Source organism: Pelodiscus sinensis, chromosome 26 (genome assembly GCF_052426305.1).
Source record: "Pelodiscus sinensis isolate ZL-2025 chromosome 26, ASM5242630v1, whole genome shotgun sequence".
NCBI classification, from domain to species: domain Eukaryota; kingdom Metazoa; phylum Chordata; order Testudines; family Trionychidae; genus Pelodiscus; species Pelodiscus sinensis.
In genome coordinates this window covers 17,094,323-17,119,820 of record NC_143077.1, presented here as the reverse complement: position 1 = coordinate 17,119,820, position 25,498 = coordinate 17,094,323, and the positions used below count along the sequence as shown (strand labels likewise).

The 25,498-nt window shown below is 53.0% G+C and overlaps 1 protein-coding gene across 1 annotated transcript in view; it reads left to right on the top strand.

Annotated features, from left to right (window-relative positions):
- Positions 1-6,797: 6,797 nt before the first annotated feature.
- LAPTM5 (lysosomal protein transmembrane 5) overlaps positions 6,798-25,498 on the top strand; it is a 45,799-nt gene continuing 27,098 nt past the window's right edge. The window contains exons 1-2 of the mRNA XM_006134554.5: positions 6,798-6,955; positions 24,750-24,843. Coding sequence (XP_006134616.2) covers positions 6,878-6,955; positions 24,750-24,843 — 172 coding nt within the window. The 5' untranslated portion in view covers positions 6,798-6,877. The remainder of the gene's footprint in view (positions 6,956-24,749; positions 24,844-25,498) is intronic.

The window sequence follows — 25,498 nt, the reverse complement described above, 5'->3', positions numbered from 1 at the left end:
GCCACACCATGAGCCAGCCACCCGCTGCCACCCAGCCCTCCACTGCTCCCCAGGACCAGCCTGGCGGCTCCCAGGAGCCTGCCCGGGGGCGCAAAAGGCGGGCACCCGCTTGGTCAAGTGCGGAGATCGTGGACCTCATCAAGGTTTGGGGGGAAGCCTCCAATGTCCACGATCTCCGCACTAGCCACAGGAACGCGGCCGTCTATGGCCGCATGGCTGCCAGCCTGGCCGCCAGGGGCCACCAGCGCAGCCGGGAGCAGGTCCGGTGCAAAATTAAGGACCTGCGGCAGTCCTACTTCCGGGCCTGCCAGCCAGGGGCCGACCCGGAGGCCTGCCCCCACTTCCACACCCTGGACCGCCTCCTGGGGCCTCATGCCGTCCATGCCCCCCGGGACGTGATAGACCCCGGGGCAGAGGGCCCGCTCCAGGAGACGGAGGAGGAGGAGGAGGGCTCTGAGAGCCAGGAGCCTGCCGCCAGCCTGCCCAGGACCCGGGACCCCCGAGGCACCCCACAGAGCCGCTCGCCTGTGTCGTCCGAGGCCGGGGAGCCGTCCACATGTGAGTACCATTGTGTTCCCCTTATGTGTACGGGGGGGCTGGGGCGAGAGGGAGCCCCGGGACCGTGTGCCTGGGCCTTGCCCACCAAGGAGCAGCAGCTGGGGATCCTGCAGGGGCCCTGCCCTTGCAGAGGGGAGCTGGGTTTCACACATCTGGGCCCCTGGGGTAATTGACCGCTGGTCTTGTTGCACCACAGCTGCAGCACCTGGGCCTGCAGGGCGCACCACACCGCCTGCAGCAGCTGCCCGTGCCCGGGCAAGCAGGAGAGCCAGGAATGAGGAGGAGTACCAAAGGCGGCACCTCCGGTTCATGGATCACCAGCTCCGCACCCAGGACCACTGGGTCCAGGAGGACCTGAGGCTGCACCGGAGGAGTCTGGAGGCCCTGGAGGAGCAGGGCCGTGCCCTGCGAGGCCACCTCCAGAACCTGCTCGACCGCTTCCCATTTCCTCCTCCCCCTTCTCCCCCTGCTCCCCCTGCTCCTCCTGCTCCCCCTCCTGCTTCCGTTCCTGCTTCCACTCCTGCTTCCTCCACACCCCCTGTCCCTCCTGCCCCCCCCTCCACAACCATTTCCCACCGACGCCCCCGGACCCGCAGTGTGGCGAGACGGGAGAGGCAGCCAGACTCCCACCACTGAGCTTTCCTTTCCCTTCCTCCCTTCCCTCCCCTTCCAGCTCCCTCGTCCCAGGTTTCCCCCTCCTCTCTCCCACCCTCTTCCCTCCCTTCCCCCACCCCAGTTATGTGAAATAAACATACGTTTTTTTGAAAAACAGGTGTCTTTATTTTACAGTAGGTAGGGAGGGGAAAGGGGAAGGGGGGTAGGGTGGAAGAAGGCCCCAGTGGGGCATGCAAGGGAGAGGTCAGTCCTTCTCCTCCACCAGGAAGCTCTCCCGCAGGGCTTCCCAGATCCGGACAGCCCCCCGCTGGGCTTCCCGGATGGCGGCGGTGCCTCAGCCATCCAGGCTGGCAGGAAAGCCTCTCCCTTTCGCTCACACAAATTGTGGAGCACACAACATGCTGCCACCACGGGAGGGATGTTGTGCTCGGCCAGGTCCAGACAGGTGAGGAGGCATCGAAAGCGGGCTTTCAGTCGCCCGAAGGCCCCCTCCACCACGATGCGGGCCCTGGTCAGCCTGGCATTGAAGGCCTGGCAGGAGGGATTGAGGTGCCCCGTGTAGGGCTTCATGAGCCACGGCTGCAGTGGGTAGGCGGCATCCCCCACCAGGCACACGGGCATGTCCACATCCCCGACCCTGATGTGGCGGTCGGGGAAGAAGGTCCCAGCCTGCAGCCACTGGCACACGGAGGAGTTGCGGTACACCCGGGCGTCGTGTGCTTTGCCGGACCAGCCCACATTAATGTCCGTGAACTGGCCCCGGTGGTCACACACGGCCTGCAGGATCACGGAGAAGTACCCCTTGCGGTTGACGTACCGGGACCCCTGGTGTTCCGGGGCATGGATGGGGATGTGCGTCCCGTCGATGGCCCCCCCCACAGTTGAGGAAGCCGAGGGCGCCGAAGCCCCGGATGACGGCGTCCGGGTCGGTGAGGCGGACCACCCTGCGGAGCAGCACCCGGTTGATGGCCTTGACCACCTGCGGAGAGAGACACAGCAAAGCGCCAATCAGTGGGGCGCCCAGGTGGCTGGGAGCGTTCGTGCCCTGGCAGTGCCCCGTGCCCCACTCCCGGTAGCAACCCCCCTGGCGGCATGTAGTACGGCCGGGACAGCCCGACCGCTCCGGTGCAGGGCGCTTTCGCCTCCTCCCACCCCCCCCCTTTGTCCCTGGGGCGGCCCATCCCCTCCTCGCAGCCCCCCTCCCCCCTGGCTCGGTGGCCGACGAGTGCCATACCTGCATGAGCACCGCTCCGACGGTGGATCTCCCCACGCCGAACTGGTTCCCAATGGATCGGTAGCTGTCCGGCGTGGAGAGCTTCCAGAGGACGATGGCCACCCACTTCTGGAGGGGGATGGCGGGCCTCATGCGAGTGTCCCTTCTGCGCAGGGCAGGGGCGAGCCACTCGCAGAGCTCCAGGAAGGTGTCCCTCCTCATCCTGAAGTTCTGGGTCCACTGTCGGTCGTCCCAGCGCTCCAGGATGATGCGGTCCCACCAGTTGGTGCTGGTGTCCAGACGCCAGACGCGGCGGGGCACGCCGGTGCTGGGGCGCTGCCGCGGCTCCTCCACGGCCCCCAGGGCGGCCAGGCGGAGAGGCAGGGGGCTGACGTGCACCAGGTGGTGCCAGGCAGCCTTGAGCCATTGGTGGCAGGCTTGCAGCAGCAAGTCCAGAAAGTGCACCAGAAGGTGCAGGGCGAGCTTTGGCTCCATGTTGCCACCTGCGGCGGCCCCCCCGAAGGGAAGCACCGACACAGATGGGCACAGAGACCAACGCTTTGCTGTCCCTCGGCGAGGTTGGCAAGGAAGCAGGAAAAGCTGAGAACCGGCTGTCCAGGGGGGTCCCTTTAAGCTCGAGCCTCAGATAGCCTCAGACAGCAGCCACACAAAGCAACTACTGACCTGATGCCCTGCCAGAACCTGTTTCAGCTGCCCTTAAATGCCCCCCTGCGTCCAATCAGTGTGGACGCGCTAGTTCGAATTAGCAAAACGCTAATTCGAACTAGTTTTTAGTTCTAGACGCGTTAGTTCGAATTAGCTTAGTTCAAATTAACTAATTCGAACTAAGTTAGTTCGAATTAGCGCTGTAGTGTAGACGTACCCTGGGATACAAAACCCGGCACACCCAGGATGAACCTAAGCTCTTAAACCTGGAGCATTAGCCACGTGCATGGAGCACTTGACAAATTTGCCAGGATGGTGGCCTAAATAAACGATCCTGAAGAACCTGGTCAGGTGGCAACCCTAGAGGAGAGGACCTCCCCTCCCACCACGAACACCTGCAATGGCCTCGCCTGAGCTGCAGCCCAGAGCTAGAGTCACCTTTAGTTAGCTAACGTCAGAGGAGGAAGAATGTCAGTGTAACTTCCAGTGTCTTCCAGTGCTCTCATCACAAATCTTCACAGCTTATTCCAACACCCTTATTTAGACTCCTCTCCACCCACCCACGGGGATGTCCCAGGGCTCTTGCCGGTCACCAGATAGCACCTATGGAACCCCAGTACTTCTTAAACAGGCATTTCCCTGGGAGAACAGTGACAAACTAGAGCCCAACACCCTGGTTTTATCTCTGGCCAGCCCCTTCCACAGGCACCACCCCTACAGCTCCCATTGGCTGTGGTTCCCAGCCAATGGGAGCAGCGGGAGTAAAGTGCCTTGCTCAGGCTGCCACTTTGTGTAGGAGCTGAGAGGGGACATGCTGCTTCCGGAGGCTGTGCAGCGTGGAGGCTAGCAGGGAGCCTGCCAAACAGCGCTGCCAACCAGCCCATTAGCAGCCCGGTCAGTGGTGCTGAATGGAGTGCCCAGGATGTCTTTTCAACTGGGTGTCCCAGACTTTGGTGTGCAAAGTCCCCCACACTGGGGGTGTTTTCTGGGGAAAGGATTGGGCGTGTGGCTGATTTACACTCCTGTTACTCTGGTGCAGGTAGTGTGCCAGGTGGCCCATTTTTTACCATAAAGTCACCAGACATGCAAATTCAGCACCTGCAGGCAGGGAGGTCCCGACTCATCACCCACGCCAGCCCCTCCCCAGCCAGGTCTGCCTCTGGCAGTGGCAGCTCCCAGCCCAGACTTTGCAGCCAAGTCCCTCTTGACCTTGGCAGGGGAGGGGGAAAAGGTGAAGAGCAGCGAACGACAGGGAGAAGGGAAGAGGAGTAGATGGGGCAGGGCCTTGGAGGAAGCGGTGGGGTGGGGGATGGGCCTGAGGGGAGAGATGGGGCAGCAGGGGCGGGTTCTGGCACACTTGCTGGAGTGTCTGGCTTTTAAATATTGCCAAGCTGGCTACCCATGAATTGAGCCCATTTCTCTTGCGCGGATGATGCACAGCCCACTTCTCACCCTCTCCCAGCTATGGCCCACACCACAAGATTTCCTGAAAGCTCACGTGCCGCCAAGGCCCACGCGTACTGAGGCAGGGTTCATGCAGGGTGTCGCGGGGGGAGCCCCGCGTGTCACGGGGCATCCCACCCCCGTGGCATTAGTCTCACTGTTCAGTTCCTGCTCTCAGGGAAATACAGTGCCTGCAGGCTGAATCCCAAAGTTCAGTGACCTCTGGCCAGAGTAACTACAGCCCCTATGGGCCTAGTCACAATGTTCACTCTGGCCTGGAGGCCTAAGTCACTGGTGGGCTTCACCCGGCTGTTGGCGAGTCGAGCACCAGTTGGGGGGAGGGTAGGGGACCCGGGTCCTCCCGCTCCACCGGGTCCCAGCCCAGGGGCCTGTTGGCTGCGGAGACCACACTGCCAGCTCGGCGGGGCTCCGCCCAAAACACACTAAGCTCCCGGAAGAACAGCCTTCCGCCCTGAGCCTCTTCTTACCATCACAGGCACGCGGTGCGGTCCTCGGAGTGTGGCTCGGCATAGGCGACTGTTGGGGCTGACCCTCCCCCGCCTTCGTTGGGGTGATCTCAGGGGCTGTGGCTGAAGTGGCTGAGGCTGCTGCTCCAGGGGCAGCTGCAGTGGGGGCTGCTGGGGATGCAGCTCCAGGGATGGCGGCTGCAACAACCGGGACAGCCCAGGGGCTCCAGCCCGATCTCCCTCCCTGCTTGCCCTCTCTCCTGACCGAGCGTTTAGAAAGTCTCTGCACTGGGAGCATGCCCCGGGAGGGTGGCCAGGTGTCTGGTTTTCTACCGGACAGTCCGGTATTTGCGCTCTCTGTCCAGTAGAAAAATTCAGAAAATACTGGACCTGTGCAATGTCCGGTATTTTGTGAATTTCCGGCTGGGCCCTGGACGGAAGCCTGGCGGGGGTGGGGGAGTGACTGGGAGGCGGGGCCGCAATTGGCGCTGAGAGCCCTGTGGTCCCGTGCAAAAGCCGGGTGGGGAGGGGAGGGGAGGGGCGGGGCAGGAGCAGTGGCTGGAATTCCCAGACACTCCCCCCACCCAGCTTCTGCACACAACCAGAGGCTCCCAGTGCCAATCGCGGCCCCGCCTCCCAGCTGGGAGCCTCTGGTTGCGTGCAGAAGGTGGGCAGGGGAAGTGGTTCCCAGCCCCTCCTCCTGCCCCCACCCGGCTTCTACTAGCAACTAGAGGGAGTTCCTGCTGGGGGCACAGCCTGTTGGACTCTGGCTGCACCCCCCCCCCGCCAGCTCTGCTTCCCACCCCCTTCCTCCAGCCCCTCTCCTCTTGTTCAGCCCCACCGGCCCCGATCCCCCCCAAATCTGCTTCCCACCCCCCTTCCTCCCGGCAAGCCCCACCTCCTGGCCCCCTTCCTCCTGGCCAACCCTGCGGCCCCCAATCCCCCCCGCCCCGCTAGCCCTGCCTCCCGCCTGCCTTCCTCACAGCCAGTCCCTCTCCCCCCCTCCCCCGCCCACGATCAAGTGTGTCCTGTATTTTGGGGAGGTCTACCTGGTAACCCTATCCCCAGATGGTTAAAAGAGGAGGTGCCTCCTCCACCCAGAGGCCTTTCACCTCCCCCCACCGCCCTCTAGTGTGGGGTATATCCACCCCTTCACACAGGGCAATGGCTTAGGATATGCTTGAACCTGGGTGTACGGGGTTAGGTCATTTACAAACCCACCACCAGAAGACCATATGTTTAGGGATCATCTGTGTATGTGAGTGTGCGTGCATGTGTGTGTGTGTGTGCACGCGCAAAAATGTCCGGGGCTTTGCGGGGTGGGCGGATGCTTTGTTGTGGCCGTTGTTGTCTTTACTCTGAAACCTGCACTTACAGATTTGCCTTTAAGGGGCATTTGCTGACATTTTCATAATGTCAAAAGGTTTGCAAAAGCGGGTGCCTCAGTTAGGACCCTAACTCTCTATTTAGTGGCCTAAAAGCAGGTATTTGACAAATATTCGGGGCACCCATCGGCTTCAGTGGAATCCGTGCAACAATCAGCACATCTGAAAATTGGTCTACTGACAGTGAGTTTAGTTGGGTAATTTTAGGTTGAAAAATCTTAGTTCCTGCTTTTATTGTTGGTAATTGTACAAGCTTTGTGCTTAACACGACATAACCATGCTGAGCAGCTCTAAGCAGTAGCATTCGCTGAGGCATTGGCAATATTTAAAATCAGATGCTTTCAGCATGCTTTTGTTTTCTCTGGGGTTTGGAAATCGCAGAGAACTCATGTGACGTCGGAAATGACTTGACATAGTTATAGACCCGGAAGGAAGTTGAGCAACAAGATATTACATTGCGCTTTTTGTTCACTGTAGTGCAGCTGCCTTGGATTCAACAACCTTAGCTCCACAGTCGAAAGGGATAAAAAATGTCTTCCCAGATGCCCCCAAAATGTTGCTGCTTCACCATCAAGACTGGAACCATTGTCCTCGGAATCTACCACGTGGTAAGTTACGACACACAAGTACAGATGGGACAGCTGCAAACTGTTAGAAATCAAATCGCTCCCAAGGTCCATGTTGACTTTTCTGTGCTCCTGAGAAGTGGGGATGGGGGTGGGGGTAAGGCTGATCATGATGGATAAGAGAGAGGGGGAAAGAAATCTACTGTGCTGATCATTTTCTTAACACATTCCTTGTGCCAGAACCGATGGAAATTCACTGCTTCCTGTTTGTCCTCTGCTACTCGAGTATGAGCCATTGCAAATGCCGTCAGTGCTGTGAATGACACAGGCGTCCATCTTAGACAGGTGGATCCATTTGTTCTAGATTGTGCATGTGTGCAGTGGGATGACAATGCAAAGGGTTATGTAAGGGTTAAGGGTACGAATCTACAGAGAGGTGTGTGAGTGTGTGTGTAAGAATTGCAGCCATGAAAGTCTTTAATTTTCCTTGTAGACTGTACCTGGTTCTCAGTTGTGTTTTCATTGACCATGATGTCTCTGTGAAGCTCCCTGGGAGGCTGTCCTGGGAGGATTGTTGCTGTGCAGGGGGAGGAGCGATAGGGTACGGCGCGGGGATCTGCACCCTAGCGAACCCCAGCTACTGGGAGTACTGCTTGGTGGCATGGGGTAGAGGAGCTTTCTGGTGGACGTAATTCACACTCAGGCTCTTGCACAATCAGCCCGGGACTGGGGAAGTACAAAAATGGCTTCAAATCACCTCTCCAGTTGCCCTGGGCACCTTTTGAACACAGCCAAGGAGCCAGGGCCTCCAGAGGACACACTGGGGGACGCCCTGTGAGACGCATGGTTGTCACCATGGGAAGGGGTGTGTGGTTGTGTAACTCATCTGCCTGCTGGATGTGGTGGTGCTGAGACCACTTACAGGGTATGTCTACACTACAGCGCTAATTCGAACTAACTTAATTCAAATTAGTTAATTCGAACTAGCGCATCTAGACCTAAAAACTAGTTCGAATTAGCGTTTTGCTAATTGGAACTAGCATGTCCACATTGAGTGGACCCTGAACCGAGGTTAAGGCTGGCCGGAAGCAGTGCCGGCAGGGCATCAGGTTAGGACTTAGAGCGTGGAGCTGCTGTCTCAGGCCAGCCGAGGGCTGTGCTTAAAGGGACCCGACCCCCACCCCGGACAGACAGTTCTCAGGGTTCTCTGCTTGCTTGTCTACCTCGATGAGGTACAGCAAAGCAGTCCTGGCTTGGAGTGCCCTGAATGCCCACACTCGGCACATCACAGCACTCAGCCATCAGCCCGGCTGCACTTGCCGCAAGCTGCCATCCGGTGGAGTCAATCAGGGGGCTGCAGGAGAGTTTCCACCCTGAGGAGCCCACAGAGCCACCCCAGTCCTCCCCATCGGGGGCTCGTACCCCATTCCTCCCTCACCTCCTTCCACTTACCCTTCCCTAGGCCCCCTTCCTGATGTACAAAATAAAGGACACGTGTGTTCAAAAATAGAAACTCTCTTTATTGAACAAAACTGGGAGGGGGGGGGGGATTAACCTCTGGGGAGACTGGGAAAAGGAGGTGGGAGAGGGGAAGAGAGAAGGTGGGAGAGGGGAGGGGGAAACCTGGGAGGAGGGAGCTGGAAGGGGGAAGTCAGGGGAAGAAGGAGGAGGGGAAGTATAAAACTATGGTACGCCATAAACTCAGTACTGTGGACAGATGTGATCTCCTTACCTCAGAAAAGATATTTTGGCCATGGAAAGGGTTCAGAAAAGGGCAACTAAAATGATCAGGGGTTTGGAACAGGTCCCATATGAAGAGAGGCTAAAGAGACTGGAACTTTTCAGCTTAGAAAAGAGGAGACTGAGGGGGGATATGATAGCGGTCTATAGAAGCGTGAGTGGTGTGGAGAGGGTGCATAAAGAAAAGTTCTGCATTAGTTCCCATAATAGAAGGACTAGAGGACACCAAATGAAATGAATGGGTAGCAGGCTTCAAACTAATAACACAAAGTTCTTCTTCACAAAGCAAATAGTCAACCTGTGGAATTCCTTGCTGCAGGAGGCTGTGAAGGCTAGAACTAGAACAGAGTTTAAAGAGAAGTTAGATAAAGTCATGGAGGTTGGGTTCATGGAGTGCTATTAGCCAGGGGGTAGAAATGGTGTCCCTGGCCTCTGTTTGTGGAAGGCTGGAGATGGATGGCACGAGACAAATGGCTTGGTCATTGTCTTCGGTCCATCCCCTCCAGGGTACCTAGTGTTGGCCACTGTCGGCAGACAAGCTACTGGGCTAGATGGACCTTTGGTCTGACCCAGTACGGCCGTTCTTATGTTCTTATGTTATAAGCTCAGGGCTCAGGGTTGGGGGTCTCACTGGACCACCTTGATTTTCATGTAAACCTGCTTCTGGGTTTGCATGTGGCCTTTGGTGGCCAGGCTGGCAGTTATCCTGCCCTAGACAGCCACTTTCCTGTGCCTAGTGCGGAGGTCATGGATGTTGGAGGCTTCCCCCCAAACCTCAATGAGGTCCACGTTCTCCGCACTAGACCAGATGGGTGCCCGCCTCTTGTGGCCCCGTGCAGGCTCCTGGGAGCCACCAGCCTGGTCCCGGGAAGAGGCGGATTGCTGGGTGGCAACAGGTGGATGGCTTGTGCTGTGCCAGGTGCAGGGTCTGCTGACTGGTTGCTGGCAGGCTTGCACTTGGCACAAGCACCCCAGCCAGCCCGTGCCCCTTTAAGGGCTCCGGGGCCGGGAGGGGGGCAGACAAGTTTCCCTGGTTGTGCCCAGAGTGGCCACAAGGGCTAGCCTCCCCCTAGTTCGAATTAAGTGGCTACACAGCCCTTAATTCGAACTACTTAATTCGAACTAGGCGTTAGTCCTCGTAGAATGAGGTTTACCTAGTTCGAATTAAGCGCTTCGCTAGTTCGAACTAGCGGTTTGCCTGTGTAGCGCCTATGAAAGTTAATTCGAACTAACGGCTCTTATTTCGAATTAACTTTGTAGTGTAGATATACCCACAGTGACACGAATTTATCTGCTCTACAGCCTAAGCTATCAGCCCACTGGCTTTTAGTGCATGCAAGATAGACTCAGGCACTGAGCTCCATAGTCCCAGGTTTGATTGTGCCTGTCAGCATTTCCACTGCACTGCAATCGGTGTTCAGGTTCCTCCTCTCAGAGATGTCCCCACTGTCCATCAGCAGGGAGCAGCTTGCATTCCCCTCCGTTCTAGGCCAGCATCCCTAGGTGTGCCACCTGTTTGCATCTGTTTGCTGGCTTGCTAGGATCCCGAGGGTGCTACAGCTCCGTCAGCCCTCTTAGCACAAAGAAGCACACTGGCCCACAATGCATATCTGGAGTTATCCCACTATAGGGCCAAATGCTCAATTGGTGTAAGCTGGTGTAGATCCGTTGAGGTCAGTAGAACTAAGCCAACTTGCACCAGCTGAGATTTTACCCATGCTGATCCAAGGGAAATCAATGTGGAAGCTTGAATTGCTCCCTCTCACTCTATACTAAGAGTCCATTTATAGATGGTCTATGAAGGGTTAATAAATGAGCAGTAGATTGTATAAGGGTGCTACAAACACATGTAGGCTGCATTTAGACTGGCATGATTTTCTGCAAATGCTTGTAACGGAAAAGTTTTTCCATTAAAAGCATTTGTGGAAAAGAGCGCCTAGATTGGCACGGACGCTTTTGCACAAAAGCATAAAAGCCAATCTAGACGCGGTTTTGCGCACGAAAGCTCCGATCGCCATTTTTGCCATCGGGACTTTTTTGCGCAAAATGGTTTTCGGTTGTCTACACTGGCCCTCTTGCGCAAAAGCATTTTCCCGAACGGGAGAGTCATTGTATTTGTGGAAGAACACTGACAATCTTACATTAGATCGGCAGTGTTCTTGCGCAAATTCAAAGCAGCCAGTGTAGACAGCTGGCAAGTTTTTCCGCAAATGCAGCCGCTTTTGCGGAAAAACCTGCCAGTCTAGACACAGCTGGAGTGTGGTCAACTTTTGTATGAAATTTTCCCCTTTTTTTCAATAGTTCAACAAGTACCGGGCCTTACCCGAAGGCAACCACAGCTAGCAGGGATTCCGTTGAGATTTCAGTCAAGCCCAATGTAATTTCAGGCGACATTTTAGGGTTACAATTAAGTCCACATTTATTTGCTTGTTGTTCAAGCTGTGATCAGTGGGCCTGGCAGTGGCAGAAAACAATCATCGAGGGACAGTGCAAGGACGCTGATCCACCCTGCTGTGGTGCCCCTGGTGAAGCGTGAGGCAATGCGGCCTAGTAGAGGCAGTACTGCCCTGCCACCCAGGAAACCCAGTTTCTAGTCCTAGCTCTGTCACTGGCCTGCTGGGTGACTGTGAGCAAGTCACCTCACTGACAAGTACCTAAGTTTCCCATCTACAAAATGAGGCTAACAACACTGCCTTCTCATGTAGCACTCTTTGACGCTCTGCCCATAAATCTCCAATATTGTTATAGAATACTAGGACTGGAAGGGACCTTGAGAGGTCATCGAGTCCAGTCCCCTGCCCTCATCGCAGGACCAAATACTAACTAGACCATCCCTGATAGACATTTATCTAACCCGCTCTTACATATCTCCACAGATGGGGATTCCACAACCTCCCTGGGCAATTTATTCCAGTGTTTGACTCCCCTGACAGTTAGGAACTTTTGCCTAATGTCCAAACTAAACCTCCCTTGCTGCAGTTTAAGCCCATTGCTTCTTGTTCTATCCCCAGAGGCCAAGATGAACAAGTTTTCTCCCTCCTCCTTATGACACCCTTTTAGATACCTGAAAACAGCTATCATGTTCCCTCTCAATCTTCTCTTTTCTAAACTAAACAAACCCAATTCTTTCAGCCTTCCCTCATAGGTCATGTTCACTAGACCTTTAATCATTCTTGTTGCTCTTCTCTGGACCCTCTCCAATTTCTCCACATCTTTCTTGAAATGCGGTGCCCAGAACTGAACACAATACTCCAGTTGAGGCCTAACCAGCGCAGAGTAGAGCGGAAGAATGACTTCTCATGTCTTGCTCACAACACACCTGTTAATGCAGCCCAGAATCATGTTTGCTTTCTTTGCAACAGCATCACACGGCTGACTCATATTCAGCTTGTGGTCCACTATGACCCCTAGAACACTTTCTGCCGTACTCCTTCCCAGACAGTCGCTTCCCATTCTGTATGAGTGAAACTGATTGTTCCTTCCTAAGTGGAGCACTTTGCATTTGTCTTTATTAAACTTCATCCTATTTACCTGAGACCATTTCTCCAATATGTCCAGGTCATTTTGAATTGTGACCCTATCCTCCAGATTGGTCGCAACCCCTCCCAGCTTGGTATCATCTGCAAACTTAATAAGCGTATTTTCTATACCAATATCTAAATTGTTGATGAAGATATTGAACACAGCCGGTCCCAAAACAGACTCCTCTGGAACCCTACTTGATATGCCTTTCCAGCAGGATTGTGAACCATTATTAACTACTCTCAGGGGGTATGTCTACATTACCCCGCTAGTTCGAACTAGGAGGGTAATGTAGGCATACCGCACTTGCAAATGAAGCCAGAGATTTGAATTTCCCGGGCTTCATTTGCATAAACGGAGAGCCGCCATTTTTAAAACCCCGCTGGTTCGAACCCCGTGCAGCGCGGCTACACGGGGCACAAACTAGGTATTTCGAACTAGGAAGCCTAGTTCGAAATACCTAGTTCGTGCCCCGTGTAGCCGTGCTGCACGGGGTTCGAACCAGCGGGGTTTTAAAAATGGCGGCTCCCCGCTTATGCAAATGAAGCCCGGGAAATTCAAATCCCGGGCTTCATTTGCAAGTGCGGTATGCCTACATTACCCTCCTAGTTCGAACGAGGAGGGTAGTGTAGACATACCCTGAGTACGGTTATCCAGCCAGTTATGCACCCACCTGATAGTAGCCCCATCTAAGTTGTAGTTACCTAGTTTATTGATAAGAATATCATGCGAGACCCTATCAAACGCTTTACTAAAGTCTAAGTATACCACATCCACTGCTTCTCCCTTATCCACAAGACTCGTTATCCTATTAAAGAAAGCTATCAGATTGGTTTGACATGATTTGTTCTTTACAAATCCATGCTGGCTGTTCCCTATCACCTTGCCACTTTCCAAGTGTTTACAGATGATTTCCTTAATTACTTGCTCCATTATCTTCCCTGGTACAGAAGTTAAACTAACTGGTCTGTAGTTTCCTGGGTTGTTCTTATTTCCCTTTTTATAGATGGGCACTATATTTGCCCTTTTCCAGTCCTCTGGAATCTCTCCTGTCTCCCATGATTTTCCAAAGATGATAGTTAGAGGCTCAGATACCTCCTCTATCAGCTCCTTGAGTATTCTAGGATGTATTTCATCAGGCCCTGGTGACTTGCAGGCATCTAACTTTTATAGGTGATTTTTAACTTGTTCTTTTTTTATTTTGCTTTCTAAAACTACCCCCCTCCCACTAGCATTCACTTCTCGGTAAAGACAGAAACAAAGAAGTCATTGAGCATCTCTGCCATTTCCACGTTTCCTGTTACTGTTTCTTCCTCCTCACTGACCAGTGGGCCTACCCTCTCCTTGGTCTTCCTCTTGCTTCTATGATGAAAGAATGATGAAAGAAGCTAGTAATCAGGAGTAGTTCCATACACAAAGTTGGAGGTGAAGCAACTCAGCATCTCACCAGATACCACTACAAGAACCAAGGGCACTGACATGCTGTGATATACCCTGGCCTCTCAGAATGGGATTTGGGTCAGTTAGGGCCAGACTGTAGCCTGCCTGCATGCAGGGGAGTAAGGGGAATAAATGGCCCTCCTCTCGCATGCACCGGCCACCTGCATCACCGGACCCTCTAGCACGGGGTGGGCTGCTGCTGACTCCCATGCAGGTGGATGGGGAGTGGGCAGGGCAGAGGGTGGGTGAGCAGGCACACTCCCCACCTCCATTTGCTGATTCTTGTGGAGGAGGAACTCAGCTGTGCTGAGACTGCTGGTACAAATAACCTCCCCCCCCTTTGGCACCAGGGAGCAGGGGCTGAACTGTCATTCGGAAATTGACATACAGCTGCCACTGAGGTGTGGGGGGAGGGTCTTTGTTTCTACAGCCAAAGGCCTTGCCTTCTGCAAGCCAGTTAACCAGTCGCCAGGGTCCCCTCAGCACTGCCAAGGCGGGGCGAGGCCTGGGGCAAGCCTCTGGAACTAGGCTGCTTGAACTTGCAGACCTTTTCTGCAATGTTCCCTCCTGCTGATTAAAAGAATGGGCCCTTTTCAATGCAGACTGTATTGACCAACCAACCAACCAACAGGCTTCCACAGAGAATGGGAAGCCTGGATTTTGTGTGAGGGACAGAAAGGGCCCCACAAAGCTGGACTGACACAAGGAGCTTCCCAATGCAGCGTATGTCAAACAGACTTATTTTTCTGATCTCACGACTCCCTGCACACTTCTATCGATCTAGGGCCATACACCCCTTCTATCTATCTATCTATCTATCTATCTATCTATCTATCTATCTATCTATCTATCTATCTATCTATCTATCTATCTATCTATCTATCTCTTCTCCTGACCTGAGGAAGAGCTCTGTAAAGTTCGAAAGCTTTTCCCTTCCACGAACCAATCTCTCTGTACTCATCCATCTATTTCTCTATCTGTGGCTGCTTACAGGGTGTCAATCATCCCACAGCATAAGAGTACACAGCCCAGTGATCCCAGTCCATTCCTGGTTTATATGCCCTGACTGTGTTTCCCACTGACAGCTGTTTCACAGCAGAGAAGCTGTCTAGTATCAGCTCTTTAAAAGGTAAAATATGAGTACAGCTATTTTTTTCTTGCCTGTGTTTTTCAGCACATTTCTGAAGCTGGATACAGGGAAGGGAATTTATAGCCCAGCAGGGGCTTGGATGATTTGCACAATCAATACTCTTCGTTTGTATCAGTACAAGTTATCGCTGTGCAGCCCTGTGATGAACCCCTGTGATAGTTTGTGATAGCAACACCATCAAACACCAGCACTGAGGGTACGTCTACACTACAGCGCTAGTTCGAACTAACTTAGTTCGAATTAGTTAATTCGAACTAAGCTAGTTCGAACTAACGCGTCTAGAACTAAAAACTAGTTCGAACTAGCGTTTTGCTAGTTCGAACTAGTAAGTCCACATTGAGTGGACTCTGAACAGGGCTTAAGGATGGCTGGAAGCAGTGCCGGCAGGGCATAAAAGGAGGACTTAGAGCATGGAGATGCTGTCTCAGGCTAGCCGAGGGCTGCGCTTAAAGGGTCCCGACCCCCACCCCGGACACACAGTTCTAAGGGGTGCCCCGCTTGCAAAGAAGTTCTGGCTTGGAGTGCCCTGAGTGCCCACACTGGGCACATCACACCACTCGGCCATCAGCCCGGCTGCACTTGCCGCAGGCTGCCATCTGGGGAGAGGGAGTAATTGGGGGGCTGCAGGAGAGCTTCCACCCCCAGAAGCCCGCAGAGCCAGCCCAGTCCTCCCCATCGGGGGCTCGTACCCCATTCCTCCCTCACCTCCTTCCACTTACCCTTCCCTAGCCCCTCTTCTTATTGATGTACAAAATAAAGATAACGTTTCTTCCAACATTGACTCTGTCTTTATTGAAAAAAACTGGGGGACACTGGGAAAAGGAGGTGGGAGAGGGGAAGAGAAAGGCTGGGAGAGGGGAGGGCAACTAACATGATCAGGGGTTGGGAACAGGTCCCAGATGAAGAAAGGCTACAGAGACTGGGACTGTTCAGCTTAGAAAAGAGGAGACGGAGGGGGGACAGGATAGAGGTCTCTAAAAGCAGGGGTTGGGTGGAGAGGGTGCATTCAGAAAAGTTCTTCCTGAGTTCCCATAAAGAAGGACTAGAGGACACCAAAGGAAAGGAATGGGTAGCAGGCTTGAAACTAGTAAGAGAAAGTTGTTGTTGTTGTTGACAAAGCAAATAGTTAACCTGTGGAACTCCTTGCTGCAGGAGGCTGTGAAGGCTACAACTAGAACAGAGTTTAAAGGGAAGTGAGATAAAGTGATGGAGGTTGGGTCCATGGAGTCCTATTAGCCAGAGGGTAGGAGTGGTGTCCCTGCCCAAAGTTTGTGGAAGGCTGGAGAGGGATGGCACGAGACAAATGGCTTGGTCATTGTCTTCGGTCCATCCCCTCCAGGGTCCCTAGGGTTGGCCGCTGTTGGCAGACAGGCTACTGGGCTAGATGGACCTTTGGTCTGACCCAGTACGGCCATTGTAAGCTCAGGGCTCAGTGTCGGGGGTCTCAGTGGACCCCCTTGATTTTCATGCACACCTGGTCCTGGGTGGCCAGGCTGGCAGCTCTCCTGCCCTAGACAGCCACTTTCCTGTGCCTAGTGCGGAGATCGTGGACGAGGTCCACGATGTCCGCACTAGCCCAGGAAGGTGCCCGCCTCTTGCGGTCCAGGGCAAGCTCCCGGGAGCCGCCAGCCTGGTCCCGGCAAGAGGGGGTGGGCTGGGGGGCATCGGGTGGGTGGCTCTGTGCCGTGCCAGGTGCAGGGTCTGCTAGCTGGGTGCTGGCAGGCTTGCACCTGGCACGGGCACCGTAGCCAGCCCGTGCCCCTTTAAGGGGTCCGGGGCCGGGAGGGGGGCATAGAGTTTCCCTGGTGTTGGCCAGAGTGGCCACCAGGGAAACCTGGGGAGGGCTAGCCTCCCACTAGTTCGAACTAAAGGGCTACACAGCCCTTAGTTCGAACTAGCTAGTTCGAACTAGGCGTTAGTCCTCGTAAAATGAGGTTTACCTAGTTCGAACTAAGCGCTCCGCTAGTTCGATTCAAATTCGAACTAGCGGAGCGCTAGTGTAGCACCTATTAAAGTTAGTTCGAACTAACGTCCGTTAGTTCGAACTAACTTTGTAGTGTAGACATACCCTGAGGCTTTGTGGCGGTGTCTTGTACTCCTGTAAATTAGATTTGACTCATTGCTGAGCTCTCCATAGACCATGGAAATAAATCGTGGATGTTCTCCAGTGAACGGGGAGGCAGGGGAGGTGGAAGCAATGAGAGACAGAGCCCAGGCCTGGGATTAACACACACTGGAGGGGTGCCATGATGCCTAGCACAGAAATTCATTGATTGTTTTAAAAAGAAGCAGGAATTGTTAATTTCCCAGGAAGCCCGGGCTCGAGTTATCGGCTACTAGCAGCTGAGCCAGGTTTTCCACACATTGCACAAGCACAGCCGCTGGGATTCATTCACTGTTAGTCCTTGGCTGGAGCTAACTGAGGGCTTCAAGTGTGACCTCTTTGAAGCTCTGACTGAGAAAGTCTTCATCTTAAAAGTTGCAGCTATTCAAAAAGGTAGCACACAGAAATCAGTTGGGGAATATTTTAACTTGCCGGGCACTCATTAATGGATCTCAAAGTTACCATATTATTACAAGCCAATTTAAAAACCAGTTTGGAAGGGAAGCTGCAGAACTTAATTTCATTTCCAAGTTTGATATCTGCAGTAGAGGTTTAAACAAAGACCTTAACTGGATTACCTGCTACATTCCACACCCTAATGACATAAAAAGCCAAGCACCTGGGTACTTAAGAGTACTTAAGACCCATGCTATCAGCTTCATTTAGCATGGACTCTCTAATTGACAATTTTTTCCCCATTTTTCCCCACGAGGTGGAACGAGGTGTACCGGTAGTTCGGAATAGGAATCCTAGTTCGAACTACCTAGTTCGAGCCCTGTGTAGCCGCGCTGCACGGGGTTCGAACCAGCGGGGTTTTAAAAATGGCGGCTCCCCGCTTATGCAAATGAAGCCCGGGAAATTCAAATCCCGGGCTTCATTTGCAAGTGCGGTATGCCTACATTACCCTCCTAGTTCGAACTAGGAGGGTAGTGTAGACATACCCTCTGCCTCCTCATATAAATCCTGTGTCCCAGCCCCCTAATCATTTTTGTTGCCCTCTGCTGGACTGTCTCCAATTTGTCCTCACTGTTTTTGTCGTGGGGGTCCCAAAACTGGATGCAATATTCCCAATGTGTCCTCAGTACCAAACATCTGCCGGCTCCTACTAATGCACCCCAATATGCTGTTAGCCTCTTTGGCTACAAGGGCACCCTCTTGACTCATATCCACCTTCTTATGCACTGTGGGCATATCTACACTGGGGAGTTATTTCAAAACAACAACACAAGCGTCCACACTACCAAGCCTGTTAATTTGAAATAATAACTCCTTCTTGTGACAAGGAATAAGCATATTTTGCCTGTAATCCCCAGGTCCTTTTCTTCAAAACTGTTGCATAGCCAGTCCATCCCCAGCCTGTAACAATGCTTGGGATTCTTCTGTCCCAAGGCAGGACTCCGCACTTGTCCTTGTGGAACCTCATCAGATTTCTTTTGGCTCAATCCTCCAATGTGTCTAACCCCTGAACTTCGCTGATTCTTCCCCCAAACAGGCTGCACGTGGCTCCTTCTTCTCTTCTTTAATGTTTGCAACAATGTTCCCAATATTTCCCCAGCTTTTTGAAGTGTTGCTCCCCTGCGCCCAGCCCCTGCCATGCACAGTCACTGCTGTGAGAGTCCGTAACATGACAGCTGCTTTCTTATTCCCTCTGGCTTTGCATGTGAAATCTCACCACTCGCTTTCTCACTGTTGCTGTTTCTCAACATTGCTGATGTAGAAACAGGGAGGGATGCTGGAAACATGAGTCTACGGGTGTGTCTAGACTACAGGGTTTTGTCGACAAAAGTGGACAGTATCTGTCGACAAAACTTCCATCGACAAAAGTCTGTAGTCTAGACGTACCCAAAGAGGGAGCTCATAGAGGACACAGTTGAGAAAACCAGGGAGGCAGACGCTCTGTCTAGATAGCACCCTTCCTTGTGGTGCTGCAACACGTAGGCTGTGGCTTCTGGAGCCAGCATGCCATGTGCTGCACGGTACTATGCTGAGCTTAGCTCCAGGGCCCATATCTGCCTGCACCCTGTTCTGCTTTGAAGGAATTCTTTAGCTTAAGGAGCAGCAGCCCAGCTTTTTGGTGCCCCTGCTTCCCAGGTTCAGTCTCTCCTGTGGGGATGGTACTTGCAGGCATGTGGTTGTGGCTACTCTAGAGCAAATGTGACCTTAATCCATGTGCAGATCCAAATGAAGGACCCGTTGGCTCAGGCTCTCCCATTTCCCCCAGCAGCGGTGTCTCTGTCAAGCCAACCGAAAGGGGCAAATAAGAAGGAAAAACAAAGTGTCTTCACACCTGAGTCACGGTGCTCAGGTCGGACCTGCAGCTCTAGGAGAGTCTTGCCTTACTACATAGGAAGATTAAGGGCTTGATTCTCATGACAGGAGGGCCACGTTAGCCCTGCAGAGCAGTGCATCTTCCTGACAGCAGTAATTTTAATTCTACTTGGTTAGCACACAGCCCTGGGCTTGATCACTTCTCTGTTTTCCACTTCAGTGCTGTTTCCTGTCCACACCCATTGCAAACAGCAGCACAAACCACAGCGGTTCCTGTCTGTCGTCTTCTGCATCATTTTCAGGCAACTTTCTCAAGAAGAAAGGCAGCTATAAATACTGCGAGAAGTTGCTTAAGTCAGATAGCAGATATGTTCACCTTAGCAGGGTCAGGGTCATGCTTCCCGGGCTCGTCATAGGGTCCATCCTCTCATGAGCAGAGCTTATGGCCTCTCTCTGCTACTTCTTGACAGCACGCGCAAATGGAATTGAACCTGGGACTGCTGGAGCTTAGTGCATCAGCCTCTACCACATGTGTTAAAAGCCAGCTGCTTACTAGATAAGGCTGTAGAGCAGATTCAGTCTTCTCTGTGTATGGGCCTCCATGCCACTAGATGGGACAGTGCACCCAGCAGGTGTGGGGGTTACACTTGCTCACCTAGCAAAGTAAGTAGTCTGTCCTTTGGGTGCTGCCTCTGACACCAGGAGCATTGGAGTGTCTGTGGAGCACCGTCGAATCTGGCTGTGGGCCGAGGGGGTCGGGGATTCTACGATAAAATGTTTTTTTATTTGATTTATCCAAATGGAAACATCTTGTAGGAAAGAGTCAGTTTGGACAAAACTTTTTTCCAGCTGGAGCCAGAGAGTGTCCCGGAGGCGTGTGGCACAGAGTGCCAGTGTCCTGGCTTGGAGCTTGTCTCCCTCAGTTCAGATGCGTGTCTAGGCTCCCAGACGAGAGAGTCAGGCGCTGCCTTGCCTTCTTCAGAGCTCCTGGTGGAGCTCTTCCACTTTGTGTCAATATGCAGTGGTCCAGAAAGAGCTCCTCTAGCTCAGCTGTTCAGGTGCTCACAGGGTCCGTGAGGCTGTCCACACTATGGAGCTATTTCAGGGTACTGGAAGTGTCCCGAAATAGCTACTCTGTGGGTACGTCTAGACTACCGCATTTTGTCGATGGAAGTTTTGTCGACAGATACTGTCGACAAAACTTCCGTCGACAAAGAGCGTCCAGACACATTGAGTTCTGTCGACAAAGCAAGCTGCTTTGTCGACAGAACTCCGCAGTCTGGACGCAACGTTACAGGCAATAACACCTTCTGTCGACAGAGTTCTGTCGACAGAAGGTGTTATGCCTCGTAAAATGAGGTATACCAGCGTCGACAAAACTGCTGAGTTCTGTCGACGTTATGTCGACAGAACTCAGCGGTAGTGTAGACGCTGGTATAGTTTTGTCGACAAAAGTCCACTTTTGTCGACAAAACTAGGTAGTCTAGTCCACCCTGTGTCTTTTCAGCAAGTCCGTCCGTGTAGCCTCTCTCTACAAGGATTGAGGGACGTTTCGGAATGGCGCTCAGTTTTGAAATATAAGCTATTTCAAAATTCACTCAAAATAAACTATGCAATTTGTGTAGCACTCTGAAAGAGTGCAGGTTTCTCCCTCTTCTTCCCACATTCCCTGCGAGGGCCTCGCTCTTGAAACCATTCTGGGCAGAGCTGTCGCTCTCTATTTCTCCTCAAGGTTTTGAAACATCTCCATTTTGTCCCCATGCAGAATGGAAAAGTCTTCCAACTCTCAAGGCGTTTTTCAGGGGGAGTAGAGCAGGTCCAGGGATGGCCAGTAACAAAGGAGAAAGGAGGGTCATGGCAAGCCAGCTATAGAAAGCACAACAGGAGGGAATTTATTACCTGGAACCCATCCTAGACAGGCTGACTGTACAATTTACACTAAGGGCATATAATATAAAGTACAGACTCAGAACATACGTGCATGGCCCACAACGTACAGATACAACATGTACCCGGGTTTGCACACACTGAGGCTGCAGCTGAGTCCTATTTATGGAGCTCATGCAGCATATTCAAATTCTGCAGAATCTACATTTCTATTTTAAGAAAGCCCAACCCCCTCACCACGTTACTCACCCTAATGAATGTGAACCAAAAACCCATCCAAGTGTAAGCGGTGGAATGGTCCCGCTATTGTGGGGAACTTTCCTGGCTTCTATACACCCCGGTGAAATGAACCAGTGAAAGGATCTGAGTCCCCGCTCCCACTTCCTTTACCCCACGGCTCCCTGATCCTGAGGGCTCCCCCTCCACTCTTCTGAGTAGCAGAGCCCTTGAAACCCCAATAAGGCTGGGCCCAGGTTTCCTGGGGCTTAATCCCTGACCTTGTAGTTCCTAGGGGCAGGAGTTAGGGTGTCCTCACTCCGAGGTGCTCTCTTTACACTGCAGGCCTTCTTGGCCCAGTGATCACTTCATAAGGTTCAAAGCAAATACAATTTATTAAACAACAACGGATTAAAGAGAAAAGAATAAGAAAAAAATGAGAATGGTTAAATGAGAACACCCAGCCCTGCTCTGTAGCACAGGGACATCAACACAGCAGCCTGCAGAGTGTAAGGACAGTCCACAGTCTCTTTCTTAGAGGCCCTGGATATGCTGCAGGGGGGGCTACAGGCTGGACACGCTAGCTCTGGCAGTGACCACACAGTCTCAAGCTCGAAGTGGCCAGACCCTTCCCCCAGTCCAGAGCCTCTCCCCACACTTTGCTGGTCCCAGGTGCTCACCACATCCAGCTGCAGGCTGTACTGCTTGGCCAGTTCCAGCTCCTTGCGTTGCTTCTCTGTTCCTTTTTGCTCTCTGAGCCCTGCCAGTCTGCTGCTCAACACAGGGTCTGCATTCCTTGTGCTCTGTATGCCTGGCTCTGCTGCTGCAAAAACTGCCCCTCAGCACAGCTTGCACTCCTCTTAGCAGTGTCTCAGCTCTCTGTTCCTTTTGCAGGACTTCTTCATACAGCTTGCACTGCTCTTTTCAGCTCTCTGTCTTTGCAGGACCTCTTCTGCACACAGCTTGTTTGTTCAGAGAGAGGGAGAGCCAGAACAATCCCAGCTCACAGGGAGGACGGGGCCTGGCCTCTCCCCTTCCTCACTGGCCTGTCCAACCTGTCAATGAGGCAGAGCTGGAGTGTTGGCTGCTTTCCATTGTCTCTGGGGTCAGTCAGTCTCATGAACTCTTCCCCTTCAGATACTGCGAGCTGGCAAACCAAAAACTCCCACAGAGTTTTAGTAAGGGGTAACAGTCCCCTTACACAAGCAAAGCAAAGCAAAGCAGCACTTCCTCTGAGTTTGCAAACATCCTGACCAATGGCTGTGCAAGGTGTCAGCCATATCTCCCCGACTGATTTTACTGGAGTGTTGCCTCTGAAAGCTAAGGATGGGCTTTTAATTGTCAGCAGGACTCTGTCCTTACTGCCCTTTTGGCAACAGACCAGGGAAGGGGGACGGCAGTGAAAGAAAAGAAGCAACAATAGGACTGGGGAAGAGAAACAAAAAGCAGGAAGAGGGAAAGGCTGAACAGGGAGCCTGTCTTCCCACCCAGTGGTACTGTAGGTTTCTGTAAAGCACCAAACAACTATGAAACAGTAGGAACCACAGGATAAGCACCCATGCCACAAAGGCCAGATTCGTTTTGTGCAAACCTCGCACGAGCATCGGCTGGAGCTCTGCTCTGGTCCTCATGCTACATGGCTCTCGTGCTGCCAACTCACAAATAAAAATACCCTCTTCCAAAGGGTGTCTAATGTCCCAGATGCCTGCGGTCTAGAACGTGGAAGCCTGGGCTGGGCAATGCAGCAAGCAAGCGCAGCGCAGCAGACCGGTGGTGGAAAGCAGCTCCGGACTGATTGCAGGGCCGTAAGGGCACCACTACGCAGCAGAGCTAAACTCGAAATAAGCTTACGTCGAAATAGCCTATTTTGACTTCTGGCGCCGTCTGCACAGCAGTTATTTGGAAATGGAGCACTCTTCCCCGACTTCCCTTATTCCTCCTACAATGAGGGTTGCAGGAGTTGGAGCAAGAAGCCCGTTATTTTGAATTTATTTTGAATTTATTTTGAATGAATGGGCTTGTTGTGTAGACATAGCCTAACTCTGCTACCAGAAAAATAGTAACAGGCCGACACCAAAGTTGCATTTATCTCCATCCCGTTTAATCTGGAAACTCCTTGCACTTGCTGCTGGCAATGGCAGTTATGAGGCTGAGTCTCCGCTAGGTTGTTCAAGACCCCAGTTCAAGACCCTGCTCTGACAAATTTGCATCCCCCAAAAGTGTTTCCTGTGCTTCTTTCCATGCCGGAATTCCAAAGGCCTCATTTTTGCTCCATATAAGAACAAACCCAAATTCCAAAGCCTTTGAATTTTTAACCAAACAGAATAGTTCTCTGGCTGGCCCTACAGTCAGCAGCCACCCCTGGGGTGAGACTTTCAGAAGTTCTCAGCCCCCCTGCAGCTCCCATCCTGGTTGGGGTAACTGCTTGTTTACAGAAATATAATTTAATCTGGCGAGTTTTTGTTCTTGGCTCTGAAGATTTGCTTTGTTATCACAAGCGACTGGGACATCGAATGGTGAATGTCCGTGTCTGGCTAAAGAAGCTGCCGGGGTCTCACTTCCACAGGTCAAAGTGGTTGAAAACACGCCAGCTGTCTGCCCACCAACACGCAGGCCCCCTCTACTGTGGTCGGAGTCACAGGACAGTGCGGAGAAGTGCAGTGTATCCAACGTATCCAGCCCCTCCGATGGTGGGGGGCAAGGAGGCGGTTGCCCCAGGGCCAGTGGCGGTGGCTGGCGGAGCCCTTTAAATTGCTGCTGGAGTGCCATGTGCTCTGGGTAGTGCTAAGGCCTGGGAGAAGGTGGGGGCGCTGCACTCCGGGCAGTGCTGAGGACTGGCTGCTCCCAGCCTCGCCCCTTCCAGGAGTGTGGAACTACCCCCCACCTTGCCCTGGGGCCCACAGAGGTTGTTGGCTCTGCTGAACTTACCTATATGTGGGATACCTCTAGCTACTGTGAGTAACTGTTGAAAGGGTGGGAGCTCAGGAGTTGCCCTGTGGGAAGAGGAGGTTGGGATTTTTGTTGCATTTCAAAGGAGGTAACCCTAGATTGAGCTGAGCTCTTTGTAAAATCCACCCACTTCTCCTTAGGCCCACATGGGCGTCAAGTTCTTTTGAGCATCTGACCCTGAGATTTGCTATTGGATGGTGCTCTGTGTAAGGGAAAAACGTTTGATGTCTGAAATAAATTCCTCCCTGCAGAGCCTGCAAAAGGGCTAAGGAAGAAGCAGAGCGCTGTTGTGAAAGCACAGCACTGAGATGACTGAGTTCTTTCCCTAGCTCTGTCACAGATTCTCTCTGTGAGCTGGCGGCGGTGACATCGCTCTGTGCCTCAGTTCCCCCTCGGCCTCTCCCAGAGCAGTTTCAATCCATTAATGGTTGTGGAGCACTTGGAGACCCAGAGGCAGGGTGTGCTGTAGGAATTCTAAGCAGTAATGAGCCCTGGGAACTGGTTGATAAGAAATTGGCAGGCAGGCTGCCTAACCGTCTCCTCTGCTTTCATTCTTCCAGGTCATGAGCATACTGCTCCTGACTGAGTACTCGCTGGAGGTGGCTACTGGGAGCAGTTACTGCAAAGTCCTGGAGAAGGATTACTACGTAATCGGTAGGTGGTGGGAAGGAGAAGCCAGAGGGGAAGCTGAGAGGGCTGTGTTGAGAGGGTGTGTCTAATCTGAGGTTGTTCCTTCTCCAAATCTCCTTCAAACCAGGCACCAGACGCTGGCACTCAGAGCAGAGGGGCCTCAGAGCCAGCTCCAGAGTTGGATTGTTTGGATCCAGGGGGTTTGTTCAGCCCATTATAAAGACAAGAACGAGTTGCCATGTTTGCCTTTTGGAGCCTAATCCAAAGTCCATTCAAATCAATTGCACTTTTCCCTTTGTTTTCAGCCAGCTCTGGGCAGACGGTTGCTCTGTACTCTGCAGCACGCCGCACATCTCCTGGCTTCCCTGGGCCCCGCTTGCCTCAGCTGGGTTCCCTTCCCCACCCACGTTCCTTTAACATCACCTCAGTCCCAGGTGCTGACTTTTATTTTTCCCCAGGTTGTTCCATCCCTACTCTGCCCAGAGGCAACACCCCACTTGGCTCCTTGCCCCCAAGTCCTTGCCCTCACTTCACCTCTTCCTGCCCCCTCTCAGACCCTTCCTCAGGCCTCTTCCTGCCCCCCACTTGCTGCTCTCACACTTCCTCAGACTCCTCCCCCAACCACCAAAGAGCTGTTTGGAAGCACTGCCAAACAACTATCAGCGCCACCACAAAGCAG